This window comes from Rousettus aegyptiacus, unplaced genomic scaffold (assembly GCF_014176215.1).
Source record: "Rousettus aegyptiacus isolate mRouAeg1 unplaced genomic scaffold, mRouAeg1.p scaffold_m13_p_8, whole genome shotgun sequence".
Classification (NCBI taxonomy): Eukaryota; Metazoa; Chordata; class Mammalia; order Chiroptera; family Pteropodidae; genus Rousettus; species Rousettus aegyptiacus.
Genome location: NW_023416311.1, coordinates 108,443,354 through 108,468,914, shown reverse-complemented (window position 1 = coordinate 108,468,914; position 25,561 = coordinate 108,443,354). Strand labels below are relative to the sequence as shown.

At 52.1% G+C, this 25,561-nt stretch overlaps 1 protein-coding gene across 1 annotated transcript in view; it reads right to left on the bottom strand.

Annotated features, from left to right (window-relative positions):
* Nucleotides 1–25,561, bottom strand: part of SEMA5A (semaphorin 5A) — a 384,915-nt gene that overhangs the window by 97,632 nt on the left and 261,722 nt on the right. Inside the window, exons 9-11 of the mRNA XM_016164969.2 lie at nt 16,285–16,570; nt 11,337–11,472; nt 4,297–4,501 (exon numbers count right to left, since the gene is read on the bottom strand). Of these exons, the coding sequence (XP_016020455.2) occupies nt 4,297–4,501; nt 11,337–11,472; nt 16,285–16,570 (627 nt within the window). The remainder of the gene's footprint in view (nt 1–4,296; nt 4,502–11,336; nt 11,473–16,284; nt 16,571–25,561) is intronic.

The following is a 25,561-nucleotide window of genomic DNA, read 5'->3' as shown; positions in this document are numbered from 1 at the left end:
AATAATTAGGACAGTAACCTTGAAAAACATTTATCCATTCATGTCATTCCCTTTCTTTACCAAATTTTCCATTTTGCTATTATGATTGTCGTTGTCGTTGTTAACAAACTTGGATTAAAATCTGAGCTTCTGAATATGGTTTGCTGCGCGCACATCATCGGCGCCCGCCTCGGCGTGCAGCCATGCGACTTTCCGGGGCTGTGACAGCCGAGGAGGCAGAGCGTGAGACAAGGATCACGAGCGAACGCGTTCCTGGCGGTGCGTCCCAGGGCTGACAGAGCGAGGAAGGGAGGGAGCAGGAAGGACGGGGAGTGATGCCATCAGGTGTCACCGGGGGTGGAGCAGTAGGGGGTCGGGGGGAGGGGAGGGCTTTCCTTTATGTTGAGCCACAAAAGGACACGTGCTAGGCTACTTGGACACACTTTCCTGTCACAGCTTATTGGAGGAGAGAAGAGAAAGGAAATTTATTAGTGGGTACCGTCCTATACCCTGCCTCTCACTGGGAACCCCTCTGCATCTCCCAGCCCCTGTTCCGCCACTTCTTTCCTGAGGATCTTGTTCTGATTTTCTTCTTTGGCTAGAAACCAAGGTTTTGTGTTTTTAAAGGAGGAGTCACAGATGCTCGAACCCTAAATTTTCCATATGCCTCTATTTTTGAAGGAAAGATGGGTCTAGATTAAAACTCTTGAGTCACACTTAATTTTTCTCCAATTCGTTCATATATATGTATATATATAAATCTGTTCTCCCATATTCTTTCTTGCTCTAAATAAGGGTTTAAATTAAAGGACTAAAAGCTATGGAAAAATAAAATGAATGACTGGCAGAGGCAGCATGGAGTTTTGTTGCTTGAGATTTTCATTTTGGGCGCTATCTACCCGTTCTCTTTATCCCTGGTTGAGTTTAACATCCTTGATTCAAATTTTTCTTTTTCTCAGAGTATGTTAAACCATGTTTCACAGATTTGCGCAGCTACAAAGGGTTCTGGGACCACCTACCTTCCTTTTTTTTTTTTTATTTGTAGAATTTTTTTTCTCCTGAATGCCTAAATAATTCTTTCTTTATCCTTGGAATTTTAAAGTTTAGCCTGGCTACATCTAGTCCTCATTTACTCTGAACCGACATTGTTCAAACACTTCGAGTTTTGCAGACTCATTTCTTCTTTTACCTCAGGGAACTCACTCCTTGTGCCTCTGCCTGTCTGTGTCCGGATCACCGCACTCTGTGGGAGAACATCTGTGACCCCGTTTTTCTAATCCTCATCTATTTTAATCATTCTGTATTAACTTGCTGCATCTTAAAGCATTTTTTCTTTCAAACCATGTTAAAGCTGTTTTGCCAACGAGTTAGAAACTCATACCGGCAACTATTGACGTGAGGAGTAAACATGTCTGACAGACTCACCAGGCAGCAGACTTCACATCTGCCTCACAAACAGTCAGGAGCCAATCCCAGTAACGTCGGTGCCTGATTCAGAGAATGCAAGATGCACCCTCAGAGAGAGATTCTGGGTCAAGAACAGCATTATTTCACCTGGAACAGCGTCACTTGACTATGGTCCAGAGACCCACAGCGTCATATTCTCTTGGGAGCCTTAAAATTACAGATTCCCTGTACTGACTCGGAACCCCACGGGGTTCACTCTGGAACCTGCATTTCCATGGGTCCTCCATGTGAGTCCTGTCTACACTCAATTTGAACAAACACTGGTCCAAAATAGTACTCTGGAAATAAGGGTTCGAATCAAGGGAATAAAACTTGTGGTAAAATAAAACAAAGGATTAGCAGAGGCAGAACGGGGTTCCAATCTTCAGGACATGGTGTCTGAATAAGGGTGGGACAGAATAAGGGGGGAGCATTGGAGTCATGCAGTAGACCCCCTGAGATGAAACCTCGCCAGGGAAGAGGTCCCCTTCCAGACCTATGGACCGGTGGCATCAGGGGAAAGCCCGCGCTTGGGCGAGGCATGGGACCCGCAGCCGGCACAGGTTCTGTAGTCAGCATTATCACGCTGGAAGAAACGAACTTAAACACCGTCTGCGGACCCGGCCTCCCGTAGAACTCTGCGTGTCTGCCGAGTCCCCGAATGGGGTTCGGGGGCCACGCGTCCACGGCCGTTCCTCTGCTGGAAGGGACCTCCACCCACTGCGAACTCCTCCTCCCCTTGGCTTTAACCGACACCCCCACCAGCCAGACATGGAAGCTGCGGAAGAGTCCCCCTCTGCCCACTTCCCGACCTGTGTCTCGGGTTAGCGACAGCTTCGTGCACGTCGTGATTCAACATGGAAACAGGCTGTAGAATAAAACTAAACCAAGCAATCAGGCGTGTGGAACAAAAGAGGTGAGTCTCTGTAAGACGCGTGTGCTGAGTGGCATGTGACGTGTGCAGGGGACAGGACCAGGCGGCCTGAGCAACAGCCTCGGGACACCGGGGAAGGGGCCAGGCCGGGGCGGGGGGCGGAGCATTCAAAACAGACCGGGGCGAGCAAGGTTCTTGAAAACCGCGCTGTTTAAACAGCTGTGGATGTTGACTGTGATTTCATTTCATAGCTACGATTTATCTAAGTTGGTCTAAATTTTGATTTGATGTCAGTTCTGTTCAAACCTACCATTTGCGATAAAAATTCTCAGGTGTCTCATCCTCCGGGCACGTTTTAAACTGCGGTTGAACAAGCTGCTCGCTGCTGGGGACTGATCGCCCGCCCGCCCACGATGCTCGCTGAGGCCTCAGCTAGGGCATCTGGAGGCGGAGCCTTTGCAAGGTCATCGGGTCACGGGGGTGGGGCCCTCACGAACGGGATGAGCGCCCTTGGAAGAGGGGACCCCACGGAGTGGCCTCTGTCTCCACCACGTGCGGGACGCAGTGCGAAGGCGGGGGTCTCGCAGCCAGGGGGGGGGGGGTCTCGCCGGAGACACACCGGCCAGCACCCCGACCTTGGGCTTCCGGCCTTCGGCCCGGAGCAACAGATTCCTGCCGGGTCCGCCGCCCCGACTCTGGCGTTTTGCCGCGCGGCTGAACTGAGGCTGACATCGGACAGTATCAGATGCTCGCGGGGGACGCGAGCATCACCTTCGCATGGGCGTGGAGCGGGTCAGCATCCCCGGGCGGAGGCCTCGGGTTGCTCTGCACGGACCCCCCAGGCCTGCAAGGGCCCAGCCCCATCCTCCCCATCCTCCCCCCCCACCGCGCCCCCCGCCCCCCCCCGCCCCCCGCGCCCCCCACCCCACCCCCCATCCCACTTCCTGACAGCTTCCCGGAACCCGCACTCTATTATCCGCGGCAGCGACCAGGGCATTCACGGAGAAAACACTTTTGGAAAAGCCCAGTTCATCCAACCTAACAGGCGCCAGGCACCCTGCGAGGGCATGAAGGATAACAACGGCAGGAAGAGAGATGTGGTCCTTCCTCCGGGCCGGTGAGCAAGGCAGACCCTGCCACGGGATGGCAGTTCTGTGTCCGCTCCTGACGCGAACAAAGGACTAACTCTCGGGCCGCCCCGCCCCGCCGGGCGCCCGCGCGGACCTCTCCCAGCCCCCGCCGGCAGCTTCTGGAAGCCTCGCTCGCAGCAGTGTTCGCGCTGACCTCCTCCACGCTTCCCCCCTGTCCCTCCCGGTCCTCCTGGGGACTGATCCTCAGTGGCCTGCATCGAAACTCTGAAGGTCAGCCTGTCCTGACCTCGCCTGACCACACGGGGGCGCCATCCGCAGCTCACCGCTCCCGCACCTGGCTCCTTCTGCGTCCCCTCCTCACGCCAGGCCAGCTCTCAACTTCCCAGCCAGCTCTCAGCTTAAAACTGTCACCTCCTGGGAGAAGCCAAGTGTCACCGGCCAAGTACAGGAGCTTCCCTGGCTCCCGTGACCACATCGCCCGATTCACCCCCACTGTATGAGCTTGTCAACACCTCGCCACGTCTCCGTAGGTGCTGGCTTATTATCTGCTGGCCCGTTAGGATGATATTTCACCCAGCAATGTCCGCAGACAAATTCTGTTGTCTTAAAGCATCCAAATTAAACTCGCCAAGAAAAGCCTTCTTTTACGAGAAGTTAAGATAAGGAAGGATAGTTAAGAAAACAAGACATTGTTTGAAAATGATGACTAACGTAGTGAAAAAGGGGAGTGACATTCCAACTTCCCACGAGAGGCACAGAGGGCGAGGAAGGACGAGGGAGCATCGTGTGTTCTGCTGCTCGTGAGGAAGACAGACCCAAACTTGACCTGGAAATCGCACGCTTAGAATTTAAAACATGAGCTCAGGAGCTGGTAGCAGAGCCCTCGGGAGAGCGGGGGGCCCCTACCTGTGGCCAGGTAGATGGTGTGGACGAGCGCGTCCCTGCCCTGCACCACGTCGACGGCCACGTGGGAAAAGCGGCTGTCGTCCTCCATGAAGGCGGGCACCGCGCTCACCGGCTGCACCACCTCGTGCATCAGAATGAACTTCTGAGCGTCCTGCAGGTTTCTCTCCGTCAGGTTCACGTACAGGCCCTGGTCCACGGTGCCGCACTGCGGGGGAGAACAGGCCGTTACTGGAACCGGCCCCTGGTCACCCAGCCGGGGGCCGACTGGGAAACCGGACCGCTGAAGCGGGCAACCTGCCGGCTTCTCCTTCCCCCCGAGTCCCTGTCCTTGGTGGCCTTTCCATTTTAGATTTAGACTCACGGTATTTGGGGAGTCTCTCAAGTCCATCATAAATGGATGATCAGAAATTAAAAAGAATAAATAAAGTAGAAATCATTGCTGACTTTAATTTGAACAGCATATGCACAAAACCTCCTCATCACCTGTTGAATCACCCGGGAACGGTTTGGCTAAATGCATACTGTCATATCTGTTTGATAAATCAGGCAAATTGAAAATGCAGCAATCGAATACATCGTACAGACTTATAGATTTTTTTGTCGAAGCAGTAGTCCATAAGCAAGACATGGAGTCCACGGAGATAGCATTAGGCCATTTTAATCTGCAAATTATGTAATATCATTCTAAAATTGTTCTCATGGGCTACAAAAACAATATGCTGGCTTATTGATTTGTGCTCACGTTCCAAGCTCAAAGAAACAAACAAACAAAAATGTTTAGAACCTAGAAAGAGCAATACCATGGTGAATCTGAAAAACGAGAGGGGATGGGGAGATAAAGGAAGCGGGGGTGGGGAGAGGAAGGGAGAGAACATTGCAGAGGAAGGAAGTGGAAGGAAGGAAAGCGAGAGATTTTCAGACCGAGGAAATATATAAAGATGAATCTGAGGTATTCGGGGCGGGGGGGGGGGGGACCAACCTGGAAATTGCTGAAAGTTAAATCCAGAGCCATGTCGCGAAGGAGCTGGGAGGTGTTATGTAGGATGGTTTTGGGCAAGGATGAGATAAAAAAAAAAAAAAAAAGGGGTGAGAAAGAAAGCAAAGCTTTCCTGGGACAGAGCACAGAATCGGAAAATCGCCACCAACCGTCTTCATTTTTTTCATAAACTTCTCGTCCTGATACCAATAAGGGCTGAGCCGTAGCACGACTTCACACAAGTGCGTTCGATGGGACTTGGTTTCGCTGTCCGTACCATCCGAAAGTGCTGTTATAACATGTCATTTCTAATGCTTGGTTTTATACCAGGTTAGCGGTGCCAAGCATAAGACAGAAATTGCTTTTTTAAAAAACAGATGGTATTTTTGTAGCCCTTGATAAAATACCCTACATGCCATAAAAATGACAGGCCGATTGTAGAATTAGAGAATCGTGGAGGGAAATGGATTTCGAGTCGGGTCCGATGCTCGGTTTGATGCCATATCCTTGCAGGGACCGCCCCTTGTGCCCGCCCGGTGATGGGACCACATTCGGTCAGGCGAGGCACTGCCTCTCAGGGTCTGACTCTGCAGCGGAGCGAAGCTCTTACTCTCCCTGACTCGATCTTAATTGTAGCCTGCATTTTTTCCCCCATGGCCTTCGGCCTAATAGTTCCTGCTGTACACCTGCTAATGATCAGAGGGACATTCTGCTTGAGGAGTGAGGTTTTGGAGAAACAGCTCCCAGCAGGAAGGTGCCACTCATGAAGAGATGGGGACATACGTACAAAATAGTGACCGATTAGCGAGATCTGCAGGAGCCTCAGGACCTGACTCAGATCAGCAGGGTCAGGGGTCAAAGGCTGGGAACAAAGAGAGTTAGAGATTTCACACTCTCCCTTGGGTCCTGTTGGTGCCCGGATGTATGTGGCTGTCAATCATCTCTTGCCCCTCCCATTTCCTCTTCCCTTGCCATGAAAGAAGCCTGGATTCTGGGCTCTCTTAAGGTAGATTTGAGGAACCTCTAAGGCCCCCATCTCCATGATTGGGTCCCTTCTTGATCGATGAACCTTTCCTTTCTCCAAACTCTGACATTTGAATACTGGCCTTTTGCAGCCTCAGGCACACGAATTTCTGGACCGATAACATCTCTGCCTACAAAATGGTTAGAAAAAAAGCACTCACTCTGCTCACTTCACAGGGCTGCGTGAGCCAGCCAAGATAACAGTGGAGAGCGTTTGTAAATTAATCGCAAGTGTCTGTAAATGCCAAGGCAGGAGACAGTGTGCCTGGCACAGGAGAGCCATTCGGCGGATGATAAATGGCCAATGCCTTTGCCTTGTCGCAGGACAGCAGGTCTGCGGTCCACCGAGCAGCAGCGCTCAGAGGAAAATGAATGAATGAATGAGGGACGAGGGAAATCAATGGCGCATGCGCTAGCAGTTAGCGCGGGGGCGGGGTGGGGGGCTGTGCCCGGAGATTTTACCTAATTACCATATTTAACAGTGATCCTGGAGCTCGGAACGCTGGCTGTTAACCAGCCAGCTCCGAGACGGACGGCAGCGCTGCCCGACTTGGCCCGCCGTCTGCACAGGTGCGTTCCGGTTCTGAGCGTGGCTTTGCACCCAGCCGTTTACTCTGCCTGGAATCAGTGGAGTCCTTCAGCGTGGGTGGCCATCAGCTATCGGCCTGCTGGGTGGCGTTTGGCACATGGGTTTTGTTTTGTTTACGCAGTGCTTTCTTAAAAAAAAAATGGCATCATAGAAATCTAGAGACCTAGACTTGAGGACCCCTCGCCTCGCTTGGGGCATCTGGGAGCCCAGGAGCCTGCAGGGGGCTGCAGCTGCGGAGTAGGACCACCGAGCACCCCGTGTTTTTCCCCCTGGACCTCGAGTCTTATTAAGTCATCCACTTGTGACCTCGTGATTTATCATAAGAAAATTAACCTTGGTCTTTTTGTTTCCGACACAGAAATCCTAAAACCCTTGGGATTTCCTCAAGGATGACAGAGATAATAGTGTGAAAGCACTTAAGTCCCGGGGCTGGTTGCCAGAGGCACCGATCAGGTGACTAGAGGGTCGGAACTTCCGGTCCCACCACCCTCGAGGAGGAGAGAGGGGCTGGAGCTTGGTTCCAATCGCCAATGGCCGATGATTTAATCCACCCAACCCTTGTAATAAAACCTTCATAAAAATCCCATGTGATGACTTTCGGGGACTTCCTGGTTGGCGGACATGTGGAGGTGCCGGAGAGTGACGTGCTCGGTGAGGTCGTGGACGCTCCTCGCCCTGTCCCCGTGCGTCCGCTTCACCTGGCTGCCCTGAGTCCCGTCCTTTTATAAGAAACCGGGAATCTAGCCAGTGAAACGTTTCTTTGTGTTCCAACTGGTCGGAGCAAGGTCGACGCCCTGAGACCGTCATCTGAAGAAGGGGGTTGGGGTGAGGCTGTCACCCGTGGGGTCTGATCAGAATGGGGTGCATCCTCCCAGATGGCGTGGGAGGATCACTGGGAGGTTGGGGGGGGGCGGGGGTGCCCACACACTGGAACTGGGGACCAAGTCATGAGCCAAACACTGCTTTCGAGCCACACTCTACATACAGCATGTTGGTTTCCTTCTCCGGCCGGTAATGACCGTCACTCGAGGATTCTTTTTCGAATATTTTGAAAGCTGTTTAAACGTACGGCACATATTTATTGGATCATCCGTAACCCGCTTAGCTCTCTAGTAAGCTGCACGTTCTCTAGTCGTGCCTTGTAGATTGGGCTTCTCCGGCGTCTCTGTGACGCCCCGGGGACTCAGTGCAAGAGGAAACCAATAAAAACGGTAAGCACAGAGTGACTGTCCTCACGCGGCTGGCAACCTACACCGCTGGTCCTATTAACGCCTCTGAACGTAATAAGGTTGATAACGCTAATTTTTCAATGCCATGATACTAGCATTTTTCGTTATTTGTTTCAAGGACCACAGATCCGTGCCCATCCCAGCTCGCGGGCACTTGGCGGGCAAGTCCGCAATCACCCAGCCTCCGGCCGGGGATGCGGGTTTCCACGGCGCTCCCTTCTCCTGTCTTGCTGCAAACATGCATCTGTATCGAAGGATCCCGAGGACACGGCCACGTCCCTACATGTGGTCCTCCGGCGAAGGCCTCCTCACCTGCCGGACCGCTGTCGAGGGTCCGAAGCCCATTGAGGCTCCATCGTTTCTGACGGGCGGGTCCACGCAGACGATCCCAGAGTGTGTCCCACCCACCCCAGCTGTGCTCCTGGGTCGGGACGGCGTTTTTCTTGGGGGGACTGCAGCCTCTGACAGGGCGGAATTCTATAGCCAAACCCGCAGTGGTTTCCGGATGGCGACTGATACATAGTTTTTGTCGTTTTGTTCTTGTTTTCAACCCGGATGTCCGTGTTAAATCTTCAAGATTATGTGCTGTTCTCCTAACCCATTCTTCTTCCTGAACCTGAATCATGTTTCTGCTCCTCTCATGAATTACCTACTTCTAACGGATAAGTGCTGCATAAAATTCCAAACGTCAAATGTTCCAAAATGTTATTCTTGTAGGCAAAAAATAATAATAATAATAATAATAATAATAATGATAATCAAATCACTTCTCACTCCTGGTTATTGCAAACGCAGGCCCCTTATACATGACTCGTGGATGGATCCTTAGTCACAACGTACCCCACTGCATGCCAGCCTAGATGGTCCCACAGATGAATTCAGTAAGGACGCCTGTGCTAGTGTGTTTATCCGACACAGTAAACCAAAAGAGAACCCTTGGTACGCATGCGTACTAGGCATTACACAAAGAATCACCATAATCTATAACCTTGGTCCCTACAAATTTTAAGCTCTACCCAAAAAAGACGAGCTCAGCGGAGCGAAAGCCCATAGCTGCAGGCTTCATTTATTATTCTGCACGGACCTGGTCCCATCTCAGAAAAGTGAGTGAGCCCTTCCGTGTGACACTGGCGTTATAAACCCAGATGCCTGTGGAAATGAGGGGATTCGCTGTGTGCTACGGATCCAAACCAAGGCGCGGAATGTTCCTCGCGGCCTGGAGGCGGTAAAGCGTCCCGGGTTCGCTGAGACGCTGTTCATCGTGCAGCCTTTCGCGCTGAAGGCTTGGTAGCATTGAGACGATAGAGGAGCCCTATAAACACAGCGAGCGTCGCTGTTAATTTTTTTCAACCTTCGGGAACATCTGGGAACAGGCGGGGTTCAGATGCAGAGACTCAACAAAGGGGCCAAGAGTCAATGTTCGGTTAATGATTACACAAACAAGAAAGCACGTATGTCATTGGGAAGAGCGACCACGGCATGTTCGGCCCCCGCTAAACTGTCAGCTCACCTGACACGCGATGAATGGTCCCGAGTCATCTTCATCATGTGCGTTACATAGTAAACAATGCGTGTTAACTGCTGTGCTACCAAAATTTATTCCTAAAGTTTCCTCTGCATTGGTATCTCTCCCTCCCCACTTTATGGATGGAAATACGAGATGGAATATGGTAAGTAATTTTCCCTATAAAGCAGTAAATGGCAAGAGAAGATGTGCAAACCACCCATCTTAGTCCCAATCCTATGCTCTTTAAAAAATTAAAAAAAAAAAAAACTCTTTTAAAACAATTAGAATTGAATGCTCTCTCTGAAGTTCAAGTGCAGAATAACAGAATTTCTCCATACCCCCAGTTTTCTCAAAAGCCAGAGGTTTTACATGTTGGATGATATACCAACCAGAATCTGGGGGCCTAGACACAGGCCTGGGTCTGTTAGGGTCACTAATGGCCCTTTACTCCGAAGAGGTTGGGCTTTGCATCCGGGGACCAGCTCAGGCATTAATCCCCTATGTCCTTGGCCGGATTGCCTGCGCTGAGGCCCAGCGCCCTTCTCTGTCTGTGGGGGAAGCCGTTCCAGACCTCAGCCCCGCCACTGCATGTGACATGACCCACGGGAAGCGCCGAGCACCGGGTCCGGAGCTGGCAGCCCTAAACACGATGCCCACGAGGACGGTGACGATCTTGTGAGAAGAGAGGCCCTCCAGGTAAGCCTGCTGGCACGGCCCCAATGTCTGCATCTCCCCCAAATTCTTCTGTGGAAGCCCTAAGCCTCAGTGTGGCTGTATGTGGAGAGGGGGCCCTAAGGACGTGACTGAGGGTGACTGAGGCCATAAGCGAGGGGGACCCTGGTCCCGTAGGCGCAGTGTGTCTCCCAGTGCCCCGAGGAAAGGCTGCGTGAAGACGCAGAGGGAAGGCAGCCGTCTGCCCGCGAGGGCGAGAGCTCTCAGCGGACACAGAATCGGCCAGAACCGGAATCCTGGACGTCTAGCCTCCAGCACTGTGAGGAAATACACGTCTTTCGTTCAAGCCATGTGGCCTGTGGTACTTTGTGGTGGCAGCCAAGCGGACTCGCACACCTGCTGACCCACCAGCCACGAGCGGATCGCTCACCTCTTTGTCACCCGGCTTCCTCTGCGCGCTGGGAGATGGGAGTGAATGACGGGCAGGGCCCGTCGTGGCTCGCGTGCCCTGTGCTTTTGCGATTTACGGACGAATGGCCTCCATCTGGTCCCCTTCCCTCCCAGCTGCCCGGCGCGGCCTGTTTACCCCGAGAGGAAATCTCGCCACATTCGCCAATTAGAGCCCTAATTCTGTTTGTGTGTCTCCGCTGCTCTGTGCCCCGGACCCATTCATCCCGGCGTCGTTCATTAGGGACCAGCGTTTCTGGGGACGCGGGCTCCGCCGTCATTAGCACTAATTGAAGCCCGGATGCCCGACCTGCTGCATTGTGCTCGCCTTTTCCAGTCCGGCCTTTGGCGTCGCAGCTGACAAAAGGTGCTTTGTGGTCTGGGCCCCTCAGATCACAAAAGGCCTGTGTCTATTCACATGTGCCCAGCCGAGTGTGGGACCGTCCACCGGGGTCCCAGGGGGCCAAGGCTGCCCGGGCAGGCGCCGGGGCTGAAACGGCCCCAGCCCGACTCCACGAGCTGCCTGCATCTTTGGGGGCGGGGGGCGGGGGGGGGGAAGGGATGATGACGGAGCGCCCCTCTGCCCCCCGGGATTACCTGGAAGTTGGGGTTGGGGTTGGGGTACGGCAGCCAGGCGGAGCGCGAGTTCTCCTGGTACTTGAAGGGCCCGTTGAAGGCCTGCGAGATGGCACTCAGGTTGAAGACACACACGGCGGAGGCGGCGATGCTGTTCCTGGGGGGCCGGGGGAGAAAGAAGGGGGGTCAGAGCCCGCGGCGACCGCCGTCCGCCCGCTCACAGCCCGGCCACCTGGGCAGCCTTGGGATCGGGGCCTCCGGGGCTGACGCGGGCAGCGGACGGTGCGCCCCGTGGCTGCTCTGGGGGGCACGAGCCCTTCAGCTCAGACACGGGGCGGTTAGCGGCCACGGCGCTTGTCACCCTCCAGCATGGGACCGATGTGCTCAGCCACGGCCGGGCGACGAAGGGCTTGGGACAGTTGTCTGTTACGCCTCTTAAATTCTGGAGGGGAAAAGTCTTCTGGGGCGCTCGCTGCCGAGCTGGCTCTCCCCCACCCCCCGCGGGGCTCCCCCACCTCCCCGCGCTGCCCCGGCTCCCGTGGGGGACAGTGGCACAGGCCGCCGCTCCTTTTTGCACCCCCAGATTCACGGGCTCATCTGTAACCCTTTCAAAAGGAATCGAGTAAATGCATTTTGCAAAAAGCGCCTGGCAGAGACCCTTCACATGCTGGCATATGAGTTTAAAAATGGTGACAGGGAAATTTGAGATGGCATTGGCATGGGAATCCTGACACGTCTAGAGTCCACGCTCTGCAGAGACCGTCCAAGTGCCCGTTTGCTAAGTGTGGAAACAAACAAACAAAAAAATATACATAAAACAAATCCGTGTTTTGCGCTCAGCTTTGGTTTTAAGTTTCCACGTTACTGCTCTCAGCCAATGTGCGTCCATTCGTCAATTGCTTTTTTGGACTCAAAGTTGATAACTTGCCTTACGCTTGGTTTATTTGCCAAACACGGACCAGGTGCTGTGTGCCATCCTAGAGGCTTTACAGATTCCAATTCACATAATCTTCCTGAGGTGAGGGACAGTCACTGATAAGGACACTGGGCCCCAGAGAGGCCAAGGCACCTGCCCAAAGCCACGCAGCTACTAAACGGGGGACCTGACCTTGAATGCCGGGAGGTGCGGCTCCGGAGACCGGGGCTTGGAACTCTTTGCTAGAGCTCTGCGTGAACAGCGTTCCAACCACCCCCTCGGGAAGCGGGGCGCCCTGAGGGCAGGGTCGCAGGTTCCCCTAGAAGTGCCAGCAGGGGAGTGGCGGGAAGCACGCCCACCCCCACTGCTGGCCAACACAGTGACGGGCAGAGACGCTAAGCGTGGACCCCCGCGTAGGGCTGCCTTTCCTCTTTCTCACCTTGCCTCGGAAAAGAGGACGTGAGAAGTCAGAAGGTGCGCGGAAGCATCAGCCTCCGCACACGTGGCTGGACTTGAGGACGAGGAAGAAGAAAACTACGTGAGAGTAAAAAGGCCAGACACACAGGCGGGATCCCCCGAGGGACCCGGCGAGGCCGCCTCGGGCTTGGCGGCGACCTTGAGGGTGCTAATAAGCATAAGAACAGCCCGGCCCCTGAGCTAAGCCCTGACAGGGCTTCTCTTGTTTCTCACAGGGAACCTTTGGACTCTGAGACTGCCTGAGTTTACAGACAGACGGACAGACAGAGTCACATGGAGTTCACTTAACCCAAGTCGCAGGCAGAGGGACGGTAAAGCAGGAGCTGAGCCTGCTTTGCATGGGGCACTAGAGTTCACGCGCGTGACCCCATTGCCGTGCCCCTCCGCCTCCCGCTGCACCCCACTTCTCAGTTCACTGGGCTCACTCGCCCGGAAGCAGGGTGGTCTGGGTGTCTGAGGTCGGCCGGGAGCACCCCTGGGTGCCCCAGAGGGAGCCAGTCTGAGCATCCCTGACGGGTGGTGGGGACACTTCTTCCCAACTTCTGGTGAGCAGAGCACCACTGGCGCGACACACACACGCACACATGTGCACACACACATATGAACACACGTACACATGCACACACAGGCACACGCACACATACACACAGGCACATATGCACACACATGCAAACACACATGTGTGTGCACACACATGCACACACGTGCACACACACATATGAGCACACACACATGCACACACAGGCACATTTGCACACACATGCGAGCACACATGCATGCACACGCGCACACGTGCACACGCGCACATGCACGCACACACGCGCACACACACATACACACAGGCACATTTGCACGCACACATGTGAGCGCACACACACGCACACACGCACACACACACATACACACAGGCACATATGCACACACGAGCACACACATGCACACACATGAACACACATGAACATGCACACACATGCACACACATGTTTGCTCACGCACCTGCACACATGTGCACGCACACACATGCACACACATACATGTACACACGTGCACACACACACGCACACACACACCCCTGCGCTTCCTCTGCCGTTTCACTCGTGATCTCAGAGGCTTGGAGAGCAAGGGCACGGGGACCATGGAGCCCCCCCCACCATGCCCCCCACCTTTCCAGGCTGGCCCCGCCCTCCCTCCCCTCCCCGGCCCCACAGGCAGGTGGGTCCTGCCCAGGTCTAGTACCCTAAGCCCATCTGGTGGCCAGTCCTTCCACCATGGGCTGCGACCAGGTCTCTTCCAGCAACCACGGTCAAAACGTGGCCTTTTTTTTAACGTCTCACTTTATTTCTTAACTCGTTCGGAGCCCAGGCAGGTAAGCGGTAGGCCCCCCTCAGTGAGCCCTTAATCTGCCGCAACTACTGGGGGAAAAGCAGACACACTCTCCCAAGGAGAGAAGAGAAATCAGAACGTTCTCCCTCCACCCAACGAAAGCGAAAGCGAAACCTCCGAAGTCTGCTGCAGTCACACGGCACGTCCTGCCGTCCGCGGGCCGAGCAAACCGCACGGCCCCGGGGACAGGAGGAGCGAGAAGAGTCATCTCGATCCCCGGTCCCCAGCGCTAAGAGGCCGTGAAACGCACACAGAGGCAAACCAAAGCCGTGAGCAAAAGCACCGAATTCAGAGCCAGGAAGTAGCCGGCTGCCTGGGCCGTCGTTTCCTCTCCGTTTGGAATGAGTCTTGTCAAGGATATCGTCACCTTTCGAGAGAAGGTGAGGTCGAGGCCGAGATGAGCGGGAGACGAGGTAGGACAGACTGCGGGGTGAGCGAGGGATATACCGGAGAGTTTTTCCCAAGACCCGGTGAGAGGGAATCGTCTGGAGAGAAAGGGAAGGCTCGTCGTCTCTGCAGGGCGATGCTGCATGTCGGGTGATTTCTGACGTGATGAGTGTTTACAACACAAAACAAGTATTCTGCGATAGCCTGAAACTGATTTTTGCGAGCATCTAAATTGACCATTCACCATCTTGGAATGGCCCAGAAACAGTACTTATCTAACTTTTTAAATTGTTCATTTTTGCCCAGAGCCAGGGGAATGAACGGCTAAGTAAGCCAAGCTCCCATTGTGTGTAAAATTGATGTCAATTGAGCAACAGGAACATTTATCTTGTGCAGCCTACACTATTTCTTAAACAAGGTTTTGGAAAGCAAATCAACTTCAGAAACTATAAATTGATTTTTTTTTTTTTTAAAAAAAGAAACTTATCAAGGAAGGAAAATAACTTCTGGAGTTGCAAACCCGATTCACGGTAAACACGGTCATGTGGCGGGGTGGGGGGGTGGGGAGCCATCCATGTTCATCTTATTTTTCTAACTTCATGCCAGAAAGAAGACTCTCCACGGAGTGAACGTCATTATCAAGCACATGTTAACACTCAGACTCAGCAGCGTAAAGACTAGAAAGGAAAGACCGGCGGGGAAGCGAGATGCAGATGAAGTAGCTCTTTAGAAATGCAGTTCACGGGCCGGCTTCTGAGGGGGGAGGGACGAGAAAGCCAAAGGCCCTTAGAAGCGGGGCAGGCACCTTAGGGCGAGCGGCTCTCAGTCCACCCAGGGCCTGGAGGTTCCTAGGACGCAGGGCTGTCGCCAACTCTAAAACTGGACAATCCCGGACGGACTTGGATGGCTGGTCTTCCCACTTCATTAATGGGCACCTTCGGCCCATCCTGATTCGGACTCTCTATCTGGGGTACAACTATTTGGCTTTTGTCTACTCTCTTAGGTCACCAGATTAGAGGTTTCAAAGGTGATCCAATGGGAATCCACCCTGCAGAATCATCGACTTCAGGGTCAATGCGATCTGCGGTTCCTGGGGCCGGGCATGATCTTGCTGAGTCTTATCACAGCAGAGCGGGTAAGAAGGGAAAGGTCGTGAGACACTCCACCAGGTGAGAGTGAATGAAAGACCAGAAAACTTCATACGCTTTACCTAGTCCGAACTGTGTCAGTTCTGAAGCTAGAATTACCTCCCAATATGAGAAAAAAAAAATGCTATTATTATTATTTTTTAAATTTAAAAGCGTAGCCATCATTTTAGAACCACCTGCGTAGGTTAGACATTTTCTAGAACGATGGCTGGAAACGCAACTATGGGAAAGTGCAAACGTGCATTTCGCTCATGAGCAGGGGCTCGGGCACGAGCGACATCCTCTCGCAGGTCGGACCTCCCAGACGGCACTGCTTTCGTTATGCCCAAACGTGTAACCTGCATAGAGAAGAAAACCACGTCTAATGCGTCCCAGGATCCTGGAAAGTGCCTAGAACACACCGGCAAACGAGAAAGGAAACGCTCGCAGCAGGATCGTTTGACGACTGAAATCTTTCGATTTGCTTTACGTTCCCGAGGCCGGTCTCAGAGATCACAGATCTTCGCATACCATTTAATTCATACCCTAACACGATTTTTTTCTGGCTGCTCGCCCGGTTAAATAAGAAAGATTTCTTTTAAAGCAGCTTGGGAATCGCGAAGGCCGGACGACGGCGGGCTCGTTCAGCATGAGCGGGAGGGCAGGGGCGGCTACCTACACGTTGGTGGTGAAGACGCCGTAGATCAGGTCCAGCTCGGGCAGGAAGAACGTGCTCTGCAGCTCGTTGTAGGAGAAGGGCACCTCGCCCGGCCGGGAGCAGTTCAGCCGCGCCTTCATGAAGGTGGTCCAGGTGTCCTCCAGCAGGAAGCGGCCCCCGACGTCGTTCTTGCAGACCCGGGCGGCCCTGGAGAAGACGGTCTTCCCGCAGTCGTGCTCCGCGGCGTTCTCGCGGAAGAAGAAGTAGGTGAAGTGGCCGATGTCGTAGGAGGACACGAAGTTGGGTTCTGGAGACAACGGGAAGGAAGGCAAGTCTCAGCACCCGCGAGACGCTACTTTACGCCCTGCCTGCGCAGCACCCCTGCCGGGGAGGCTCAGTGTGGTGCTGACATCTCGCGGGGGATGGGGGCCCTCTGAGCACGTCACGGTCCGTGCTGCTGGGGGCGACTCGGTACACAAGTCCCGAGTGACAGGAAGCCGCTGGCACGCTCTCACAGGGGAGCCTCCTGCATCGAAACGTCAGGTTAACATGACATGGTCACCATCAGAAAAGGGCAGCGAAGACTCGCAAGACACTTAGGGCCATACCCAGCACTTTACCTGTACACTGCTACGTACCTTTCAGAGAGAGAGAGAGAGAGAGAGACAGAGCGAGAGGAAGAGAGAGAGAGAGAGAGAGAGAGAGAGAGAGAGAGAGAGAGAAAATAAGGTTAAAAGGATGCAATGTGATTCAGAATATAAGAATACAGGAGTCTCGTACCATATCGTTTATGTACAAAACAACAAAAATCTTTCATTTTATTTACATACATACGTATGACATATGACATGTGCTTTCATTAAGGACTTTACAATGTTTTCATTTGTGAACACTGAGAACAGATTGAAACTGTGAGGTTAGTGTCCTAAATTAGCTTTAGCAACCCTTGTTGCTATGGTGACCATATAACTGAGGATAAACCCTTATTTTTTTTTTTTTCAGGGTTGTTGGGGAATCCGCTTAGAGAAAGGTAATGTCCTGAGATGGAGTCATTGGCCCACACATCTTGGGTCTCATAATTAGCTAAAAAATAGGGATTGAGAAACGACAAAAGTATGATAAAACCGTTAATCACCAAGCTCATGAGAAATTAGGAATTATGCAGATTGTGAACAGAATGTCGTGTCCAGCCTTGAAAGCGTTACCTTTACAACCTGCCGTCTGAGTCGTCGGTAATAGAAGTCATGCCCTTTCAGACACAGACACGCCCTGATGTTTCCTTCTAAAAACTCTATAACCGGCTTTGATTCTTACTATTTTCTCTATCGCTAAGGGTTTTCCATTCAATCAGCAAGTGCCTGAATTGTACGGTGCAAGAAGGATAATGCAGCAATAACCTGTGGTGCTCGAAATTAATGAAAGACGCACAATTATAGCCACGAGAACACATTTCGGGAACAGTTAGTTTTGGGGGGCCATTCGATTGGCCTTGTACTTTGCCAGATCCTGTCAGATTGCACCAATAGACATGTTATTGGCGGGACAACTGAAAATCCGTTTGGCCACGAGATGACCCTTTCACGGTAAGAGGGAGACACACAGCAGGCTGACCTAAGATCTAAAACGTAGACACTGAGTCGGAGGCTCCCATGAGGGGGATGGTGAACACTCTGCTATTCTGTCCAGAAAGACTGGTACTGGCTTTTAACCGACACGTAGAGTCAATGGTGTCACAAAATATCTCAATTTAATTCTGCATTACATTCTAAAATTATAACAAATATCCTAAATTGTACACGTAAGGCGCTTCTCTTTTCTGTCCATTATATTGGTCTTAAGTCATTTTAATAACCTCAAAGAATACAATGAGAATTCGCTAAGGAATGATTTTAATTTATAAACTGCCAAACATGCTATTAGATCACTGTGACTTTGACTTAAAATGGGTACTTAACAACGCCAACCCCCGGATTGTGTTAAAATAGGCGAGATGGGAGGTAGATACATTTATGAATACAGTACGCTTTGATATCCTGGAGAGAGGCCCAGGAAACAGGAGGCCACGTACCTCTGACTTCTGTGTTTTGGAACGCAAAGCAAACTGGGGGTGGGGAGGGGGGACGGGTCTGGGAATCTGGGTTCACTGCGAGTCTCCAAAAGAGAAGACTCATTTGCCGCAGCACGCCCCAAAGCCAAGATATGGAACAACTACAAAACCGCATTTGCGTTCTGAAGAAAATATTCACCTGCATTCTCCATTTCTAAAGAGAAGGCTCAATCATTTCAGAACAGGCCCTGCACCAAACTCATACAACCAGGCTACGGTCTGGTCACTGTGCTGAAAGCAAAGAAAAACCACCAGCAGCAGCGATCACAGCAAAAAGAACAGGAAAATACCTCGCCTTGAATGGAGAAAGCTAGGAAGGGAGGTGCGGGGGTCTAGGGTCGCCAGCACACGTGGACGAGGTGTGAGGCACAGTCCGTGGGATTTACCAAACACCCTCGCGAACACCTACTTCTGCTTCTACTTGGGGACAAACGGCACGAAAGCCACACAGCAAACACCTCTGGTATGCAGGAAATCTCGAGCAGGAAAACGAGAAGCTACGAAGGTAAAAAGCTCTGCCGGGGTTTCTTCCAGTTCGAGGTGGGTCCATCATTTAAAAACACCTGCAGAGTGCTGACGCCACCACGCCTGGCTCTGTGCCCGGCCCCGCGCCTCACGTCCACATGCTCGTTACACACAAGAATCACAGAGGCAGGTGCTGGCATTCTTCCCGTTCCACAGATGAAGACGCCGAAGCCTCGAGGTTTAACGGTCTGCCCAAGTTCACACGACGAGAAGCAGGAATGGAGGGGAGGTTTCTGCCCCGAATCCAGACGCTCCGCCCTTCGACCCCGCACATGCAACATCGCGCCACGCCGGGAAATGTTAACGGGCCGCACGGGAGCGGGGGGCAAGGAAGGAATTCGGAATTCCGGACACTGCTTTAGAAAGCAAAGGCTCAAGATAAGCAAGATTTCAGAAGCCACTGGAAGGGAAGACAAATGCCCAGATGAAACCTGGGGACGTCAGGAGGGACCCAGAAAGAAGGACAAGCAGGAGGAAGGGGCGCACAACCCCAAAGCTTCTAAAACCCGCACACGGCAGCGAAGCGACGGCCCCGCCCCCAGATGCGGTGTTTTGGGGGGTGCCCACCGCAGCCTGAGGGCCTGCACCTGACTGTTAGGGCGCCCGTCCCATGCCCCCCGTCTACGCCACTGAACCGCTTCGCACGGGTGTCTCACACAAAGGGGTTACCCGATAACGTCAGGGAGGTTGGCCCACAGCTCCCCCTGGGCAGAGAGCCACTCCGAAACAGCCTTATGATAGAGTGGCCAAGGGCTTTCACACAAAACTGCTCAGATACAGTGTCCTGCTCAGAAAACAAGGGTCAAGAGCGTGAGGGTCCTGGGTGGCGCCCGCTTCCCTCTCGTTCCCCGCACTTTGCAGGGCATTCCGTCAGGGAGCTGAGCCACATTGGAAGCACACCCCGCCACCCTGCAGTGGTCCCTCGGGACGCGGACGGGTCCCTGATCGCGAGACCTGAGGCGTAGTCGGGAAGCTCCATTTCTTGGAAAGCTGAGCCTCTTGAAACTCAGCCAGCATCCTGTTCCTTTTCCACAGACAGACAAAAAAAAAAAAAAAACAGCAGCAATAATTGTTGAACAGACAGCCAAATATCTCTTGCATTTATAGCCATAAATCTGGAGGGAGGGCGTGTTTCACTCTTACCAGGCGGGATAATAAGACGCATATTGTTTCCCTTTTATTATTCAAGTTCTGTTTCCAGTTAAGATGAAATTCACCGCAAAGGAGCATCTGCCACTCCAGAGCGAACCGAACGAGGCGCCCATCGGGCATCGCCGCCCGGTCCACAGTGAACGCGAACATGTGAGAGAGAGAGAGACGTGCGGGGTCCTGTAGTCGTCGTCATTGTTGGAGCCGCAACGAAAGGATGGAAGGAAGGGAAGGAATGGGAAGCATGCTGCTGATTCAAAACAAAAGGGGCCGCGGCTGCACGCCCGCGCGTCGTGAACACGTGCGTGAAGACGCTGCCTTCCTCGCCGGGGTGCGGGGCGCGGGGTTCCGCAGAACCCGGCGCCCTTCGGGGAGACTCACGTTTCGTGATTCGAGAACTCCGATTTCGCACCTTTGCTGACACAGCCGTGGCCGAGCAGGCGGGAGGACTGAGCACAGACTCACGGCATGAGTGAACGTGACTCGGGAGACGAATGCAGGCGTCGGCGCTTTCGAGAAGACTCCGGCCGTGCAAAGCCCGAGGGTGGACGTCCAGGCGCATCCCCCCGTTCCATATTCTTCCCCCGCCAGTGCCTGAGCGTCAGCCGGGGGTGCGCCAGGACCGAGCGCACGGCGGGCCAGGCGGCTGACGGGCTCTCGACACGGACATGTTTGTCGACACTGATGGGAACGGATACTGAAGACAAAAGGGAATTCCGACGTTCCTACTGTACGTAAATCTCCCTGGACTCGAAACGCATCGTTAATTCTTTTGCGAACAAAGGCCATCTTGTAATATGCTTTCCAAAGGCGTGGAGCCTGTACGGGCCGTGGCTCTGGCTACCTCAGCCTGAAGCCCTGGGCTGGACCACCGACTTCTAGAATGCTCCTTCACCCTTATGATGATTCAGGGCACGAAACACCTACTTTGTTGTAAGGATTAAAGAGATGAGAACAGAGTAAAACTCCTAATGAACGGCGGCTCTCATTATTATTTCATTATTTACCCTTGATTTCCCTTCTGATAATTTATATCTAGTAGAACTTCACATGATGATTATGAAAGACTAAACATGCAGATATCAAGCTTAAGGGTGATCAGGATTTGAGGGACAAAAATACAGCCACGCTGAGTTTTTAAAACAGCAAGCTATTCCACAAAAGGAAAGAGAGTTATGGAAACTATCCTGGGACATGACACACCGCAACCCAGAGACCTTCTGCCCCCTAGTTTGTTAGAGTCAGTCACTGTGAAAGCCATTCCCACATTTATTCCCAGGTTTCAGACCCTCTCTTCTTGTGCATTATTTTCCTTGTCATGACTACCTGAAAACGTGCTGCAGAGGCTTCCAGAATGAGCCTCATTCATCTAGGTATGCACTGCGAGGGGAAAATTTAACTAAAAGTAAAGGTGCAGCGTGGTTTAAAAGCCACTGATGTACTAAAGTTCTTTCCCTAAGACTTCCAGTAAAAAATAGATAGATAGATGATAGATAGACAGACAGACAGACAGACAGACAGGTGATGGGCACGTGTGTGTCCCATACATACGTAGAGCATCGAGGTGTATGTATACATGGCTCGATACTTCCACCTGCTGGCTGTGTGAACTTGGTCGGGCTAGGAACAGCGCAGATTCTCAGTTTCCCGTTTTCAGGGTGGCAGTAATAACACCCGATGCGCAGTATCGCTGTGAGAGTCAAAGGCACCGCACGCCGGGCACCAGGCACTCGACTGCTATTCCTCAAAGTTTAGATCCCTATTTATCTAAATATTCAGAATTATACACGTAAAAAATAAATGCTTAAATTAATACTAAACATATATGTAAATATATAAACTAATAAACACACACACATTGGTGAACATTTCATCGGTATTTACTTAACAAGCTAACTCGTTAGCTTTGCATTCTGGATACTGAATTGGGGTCTGTGTTTTTTTTTCCCAGCAGATCTGGGACCAGACAGGGTGGAGGAGCCGTGTGACAGAGGGAGCCTTCAGTGCCAGCCGGGGGGCCCCTCCATCGCCAGGAACGGGCTGGCCGCTTACTGGGCACTGGTATTCCTGGTAAAAGACAGACACAGCCCAGGCCCTCAGGGTCAGTGTGAGGAGACAAACTAAGGAATCACAATGATAGTGAGGACGGTGAGGGCCAACGGCCGCCAGGTGACCTCGCGACTCAGAAAGCAGGGGAGAGGCAAGGGCGGGTGCGTGTCTGGGGATGGGCCGCCGGGCCCAGAGGGGGTGAGGGCAGCCTGAGAGGAGACGCTAGGGTGTCTGGGAATGGGTCCGCGGGGCAGGAGGTACAAGGCCAGGCCAGCCACCCACGGCAATGCGTCACTGACGCGGCTTCGCGGATTCAAGAAGCCACGACCTGTGGCACAGGGACTCGAGCTGCCTCTTCCTGATCAGGGACCTCCGCCTCTGTGCTGGCCCGCCACACCCACCTGGAATTCTCCCGCACCACGCACACAGGAGCCTCGTTAATTGGCTATTTGTCTAAACGTCCCAGCTCGCAGTGACAAAGCTGTCCCTGTCCAGTCCACACTCTCACTCCGGTCCAAGCACAAAGCCTCTTCTGCCAAATCACACCTTCCTTGGCTCAATCAGTTGTAAGCGATTGCGTGACTATGTGTTTCTAAACATTTTCAAAACAGGAAGGTTTTGTTTACTATGTTCATTTTTTTTTCCCGATTATATTTTAAACGTATAGGTTTATATCATCTAAGAAATTTTAATAATTTAACCTGCAGAAGTGTAAATCAAAACTGAGATTTTAATTAGACTATTAACTTGAATTCACAGATCTTAGAACTATCTTCATGCCTATAAAGTATTTTTAAAGATCAAGAGGAAAACATGTAAGATTTAATTGAAAGACAATACTGGGCTTGGTGTCCTGAAGTTAGGATAAGGAAGCGTGTGTGCTGGCTTGGTCCACACTGAGATGATCTGGACAAAGGCAGAAACTCAAAACAGAGAGAGAACTGTCCCGTGTGTAGCAGTGAATGGAAAATTGTGAGTTCATTGACCGAAGAAAAACAGAAAAGTGTAATAGAATAATCTGGAGACCAATTGACCAAAACACATAGAACTGGATATCTTATAAACATATGACAGTAGCATTTATGGCTCAAACTGGAGCATTTTGGGGAGAGAAAGTGAGCAATGTTAACATTCACGCCAGGATGCCAGGAGTGGCCCACAGCGTTGTCCCAGGAAGCTGCTTCTGATCTCTATGCAATGAACACTGAACCATCTTCTTGAGTGGTTACTCTATAAATGTTAGTCAATTTCCACCCAACGTATTGTACTCTTTATAATGATGCATGTCTTCTTTGCGTGAATTTATTTTTTTGGATGCAGGTCTCCATAGGATTTAGTGCCTACAGCTGGTGCCTTTGGTCTCCATAGGATCTAGTGTATACAGTTGGTGCCTTTGGCCTCATGATATTTTGGTGAAGGATGGAAGGGCTCATTCATCTGTTGTTTTGAAATATGCAAACCAGAAGTCCAAATGACTCAGTGCAAGTCTGGAGCCTTAGTCACAAGACTGAGGTGATGCCGAGGCTCCCCGACTTTCAGGCACTCGGGTTTCTGTGAGCAAGTCAGAGCACGACCCTGTTTTTGAAGAGCACCCCCCAAAATTGGCTTCTTTGTGTCATGCCACACTTTTGTGCCCATACAGGGTTGAATTAAATTACCTCCAAAGTCTCTTCTGTGTTGGGCTTAATAATCTTAATTCGTTCCATCTCTTCTTGCAAGCTTTTTAGACGACAACACTCTCGACCATTCCCAAAGTCCCCTCATCCGTCTTCCCGTCGGCTTGGGCATAACCATGCAGATGCCGGAGAAAAGATGGAGGCAGGTGGGGATCTCAGTGCTCCCTAGGACGTCGACTCAACAACGAAGTGCCAGGGACACTTAGCGGGGGACGGGGTGGTGGGAGCATGCAAGCTCTGGGCTGGGATCTACTTTCAAATCCCAGCTCAGCTGTGCAGCAGCCGGGCGGCCCTGGTCCAGGCGGCTGATCCTTCTGACTTCACATTGCCCACCTGTGAAACAGGACCATGCCGTCTGCCTTGGAAGGTTGTGTGGATCACAGATGACATGCGTGCAGCGTCTCCCATCCACCTGGTAAGTTTTAAACAGCCATGCGACTCTCCCTTGTACCCGGAGTAGTAACCAGAGGTAACACAGTTCCCTGCAGGTGCACGGACAGGCGGATGTCATGCAGGGAGGCTATTTATTAAAAATCTTTTCTGACCCTATGAAGAAAATCAGGTTTGGCTTAGAACACAATTTCCAAAACGCATCCGCCCCCCCACAGGATGGACAACCTGCCCAGTGCCCTCAGAGGCTGGGTGAAGTCTTGGAGTTAGGGCAGGATGGCTCCCCGCGCCGGGGCACATGTTACAGGATTCGCTCGGCATGCTGTAAGGCCAGCTCTCATCATCGAGCTGGTTTAACCTCCATGAGTCAGGTGTCAGCCCACCTGTTCACAATGGCACCGCGTTCTAAGCATCTCCCCAGGTGCTCGTTTGGTAAAATGCCAAACTAGACCATTGACTAAGCAGTCTTGATTTCTGCTTTTTTTTTTTTTTTTTTTTTTTTACCGGGCTTCTTTTACTTGATAAAGACTTTAGTTTTCCTACACAAACATAGCGAGTTCCCAGGCCGCACTGGTCTTTATTTTGCTTGTTCTGTGAACTCGGCTCTCATTTATGACTCTCCTGCCTTAACGAATGTCATCTGTCCAGGCAGCGCTAGCACAGATGACCCATGGCTCCAGGGACAGCGCCGTGTAGACTCTGCCAGTCAGCACCCCCAGGACGGAGCCCAGCAGTGTCCCCCAGCCTGGCTGTGCCTGGACCCCCGAGGGGTGAGACCTGCTCCCAGGGAGAAGCATGGAGCGCCACAAGCCCGTCCTCACGATTAGCAGAACCAGTTTCTCCTGGAGGTAAGCATGGAGGAAATTTTCTCCCTCCAAGCACATTCTCTTTAATCATTAGTAGCTTAATCATTGTATTTTAAAGACCTCGGAGAGTCCATTTAATGTGTGGGTAACATTGTTAAAGTATTTCAAACCAAGAGAGTTTGAGATTGCTAGACACAGAGTTTTCTTAATGACAAACATAGTAGCTCATAAGAACTGATACTATTAAAAATGAGAACGCTTGTGGATTTCGAGGGACCTTGCCTCCCCACGCGGTCATGGCTAGAGTCTGGAAGGACGGAGGTCATCAGGACAGCCCAGCAGATAAGCAACCCTCTCCTCTAGAGAAGGAAACACGCAGGTCACCGAGGGTTAATGGGGTGACACCCATGTAGGTTCCTGCAGAACCCGCAAACTCGGTGTGCACACTATTAATTTGGAAATGCCCTCCCCCCCCCCTTTTTCATGGGTTTATTGTTTCTCCAATTTGATGGCCAATTTCTTGCAGGCAAGTTCTATAGCTTCTCTATTTTAAGCATTGGCCATTAAGCATTTATTACCCTGTCTTACAGTAATCA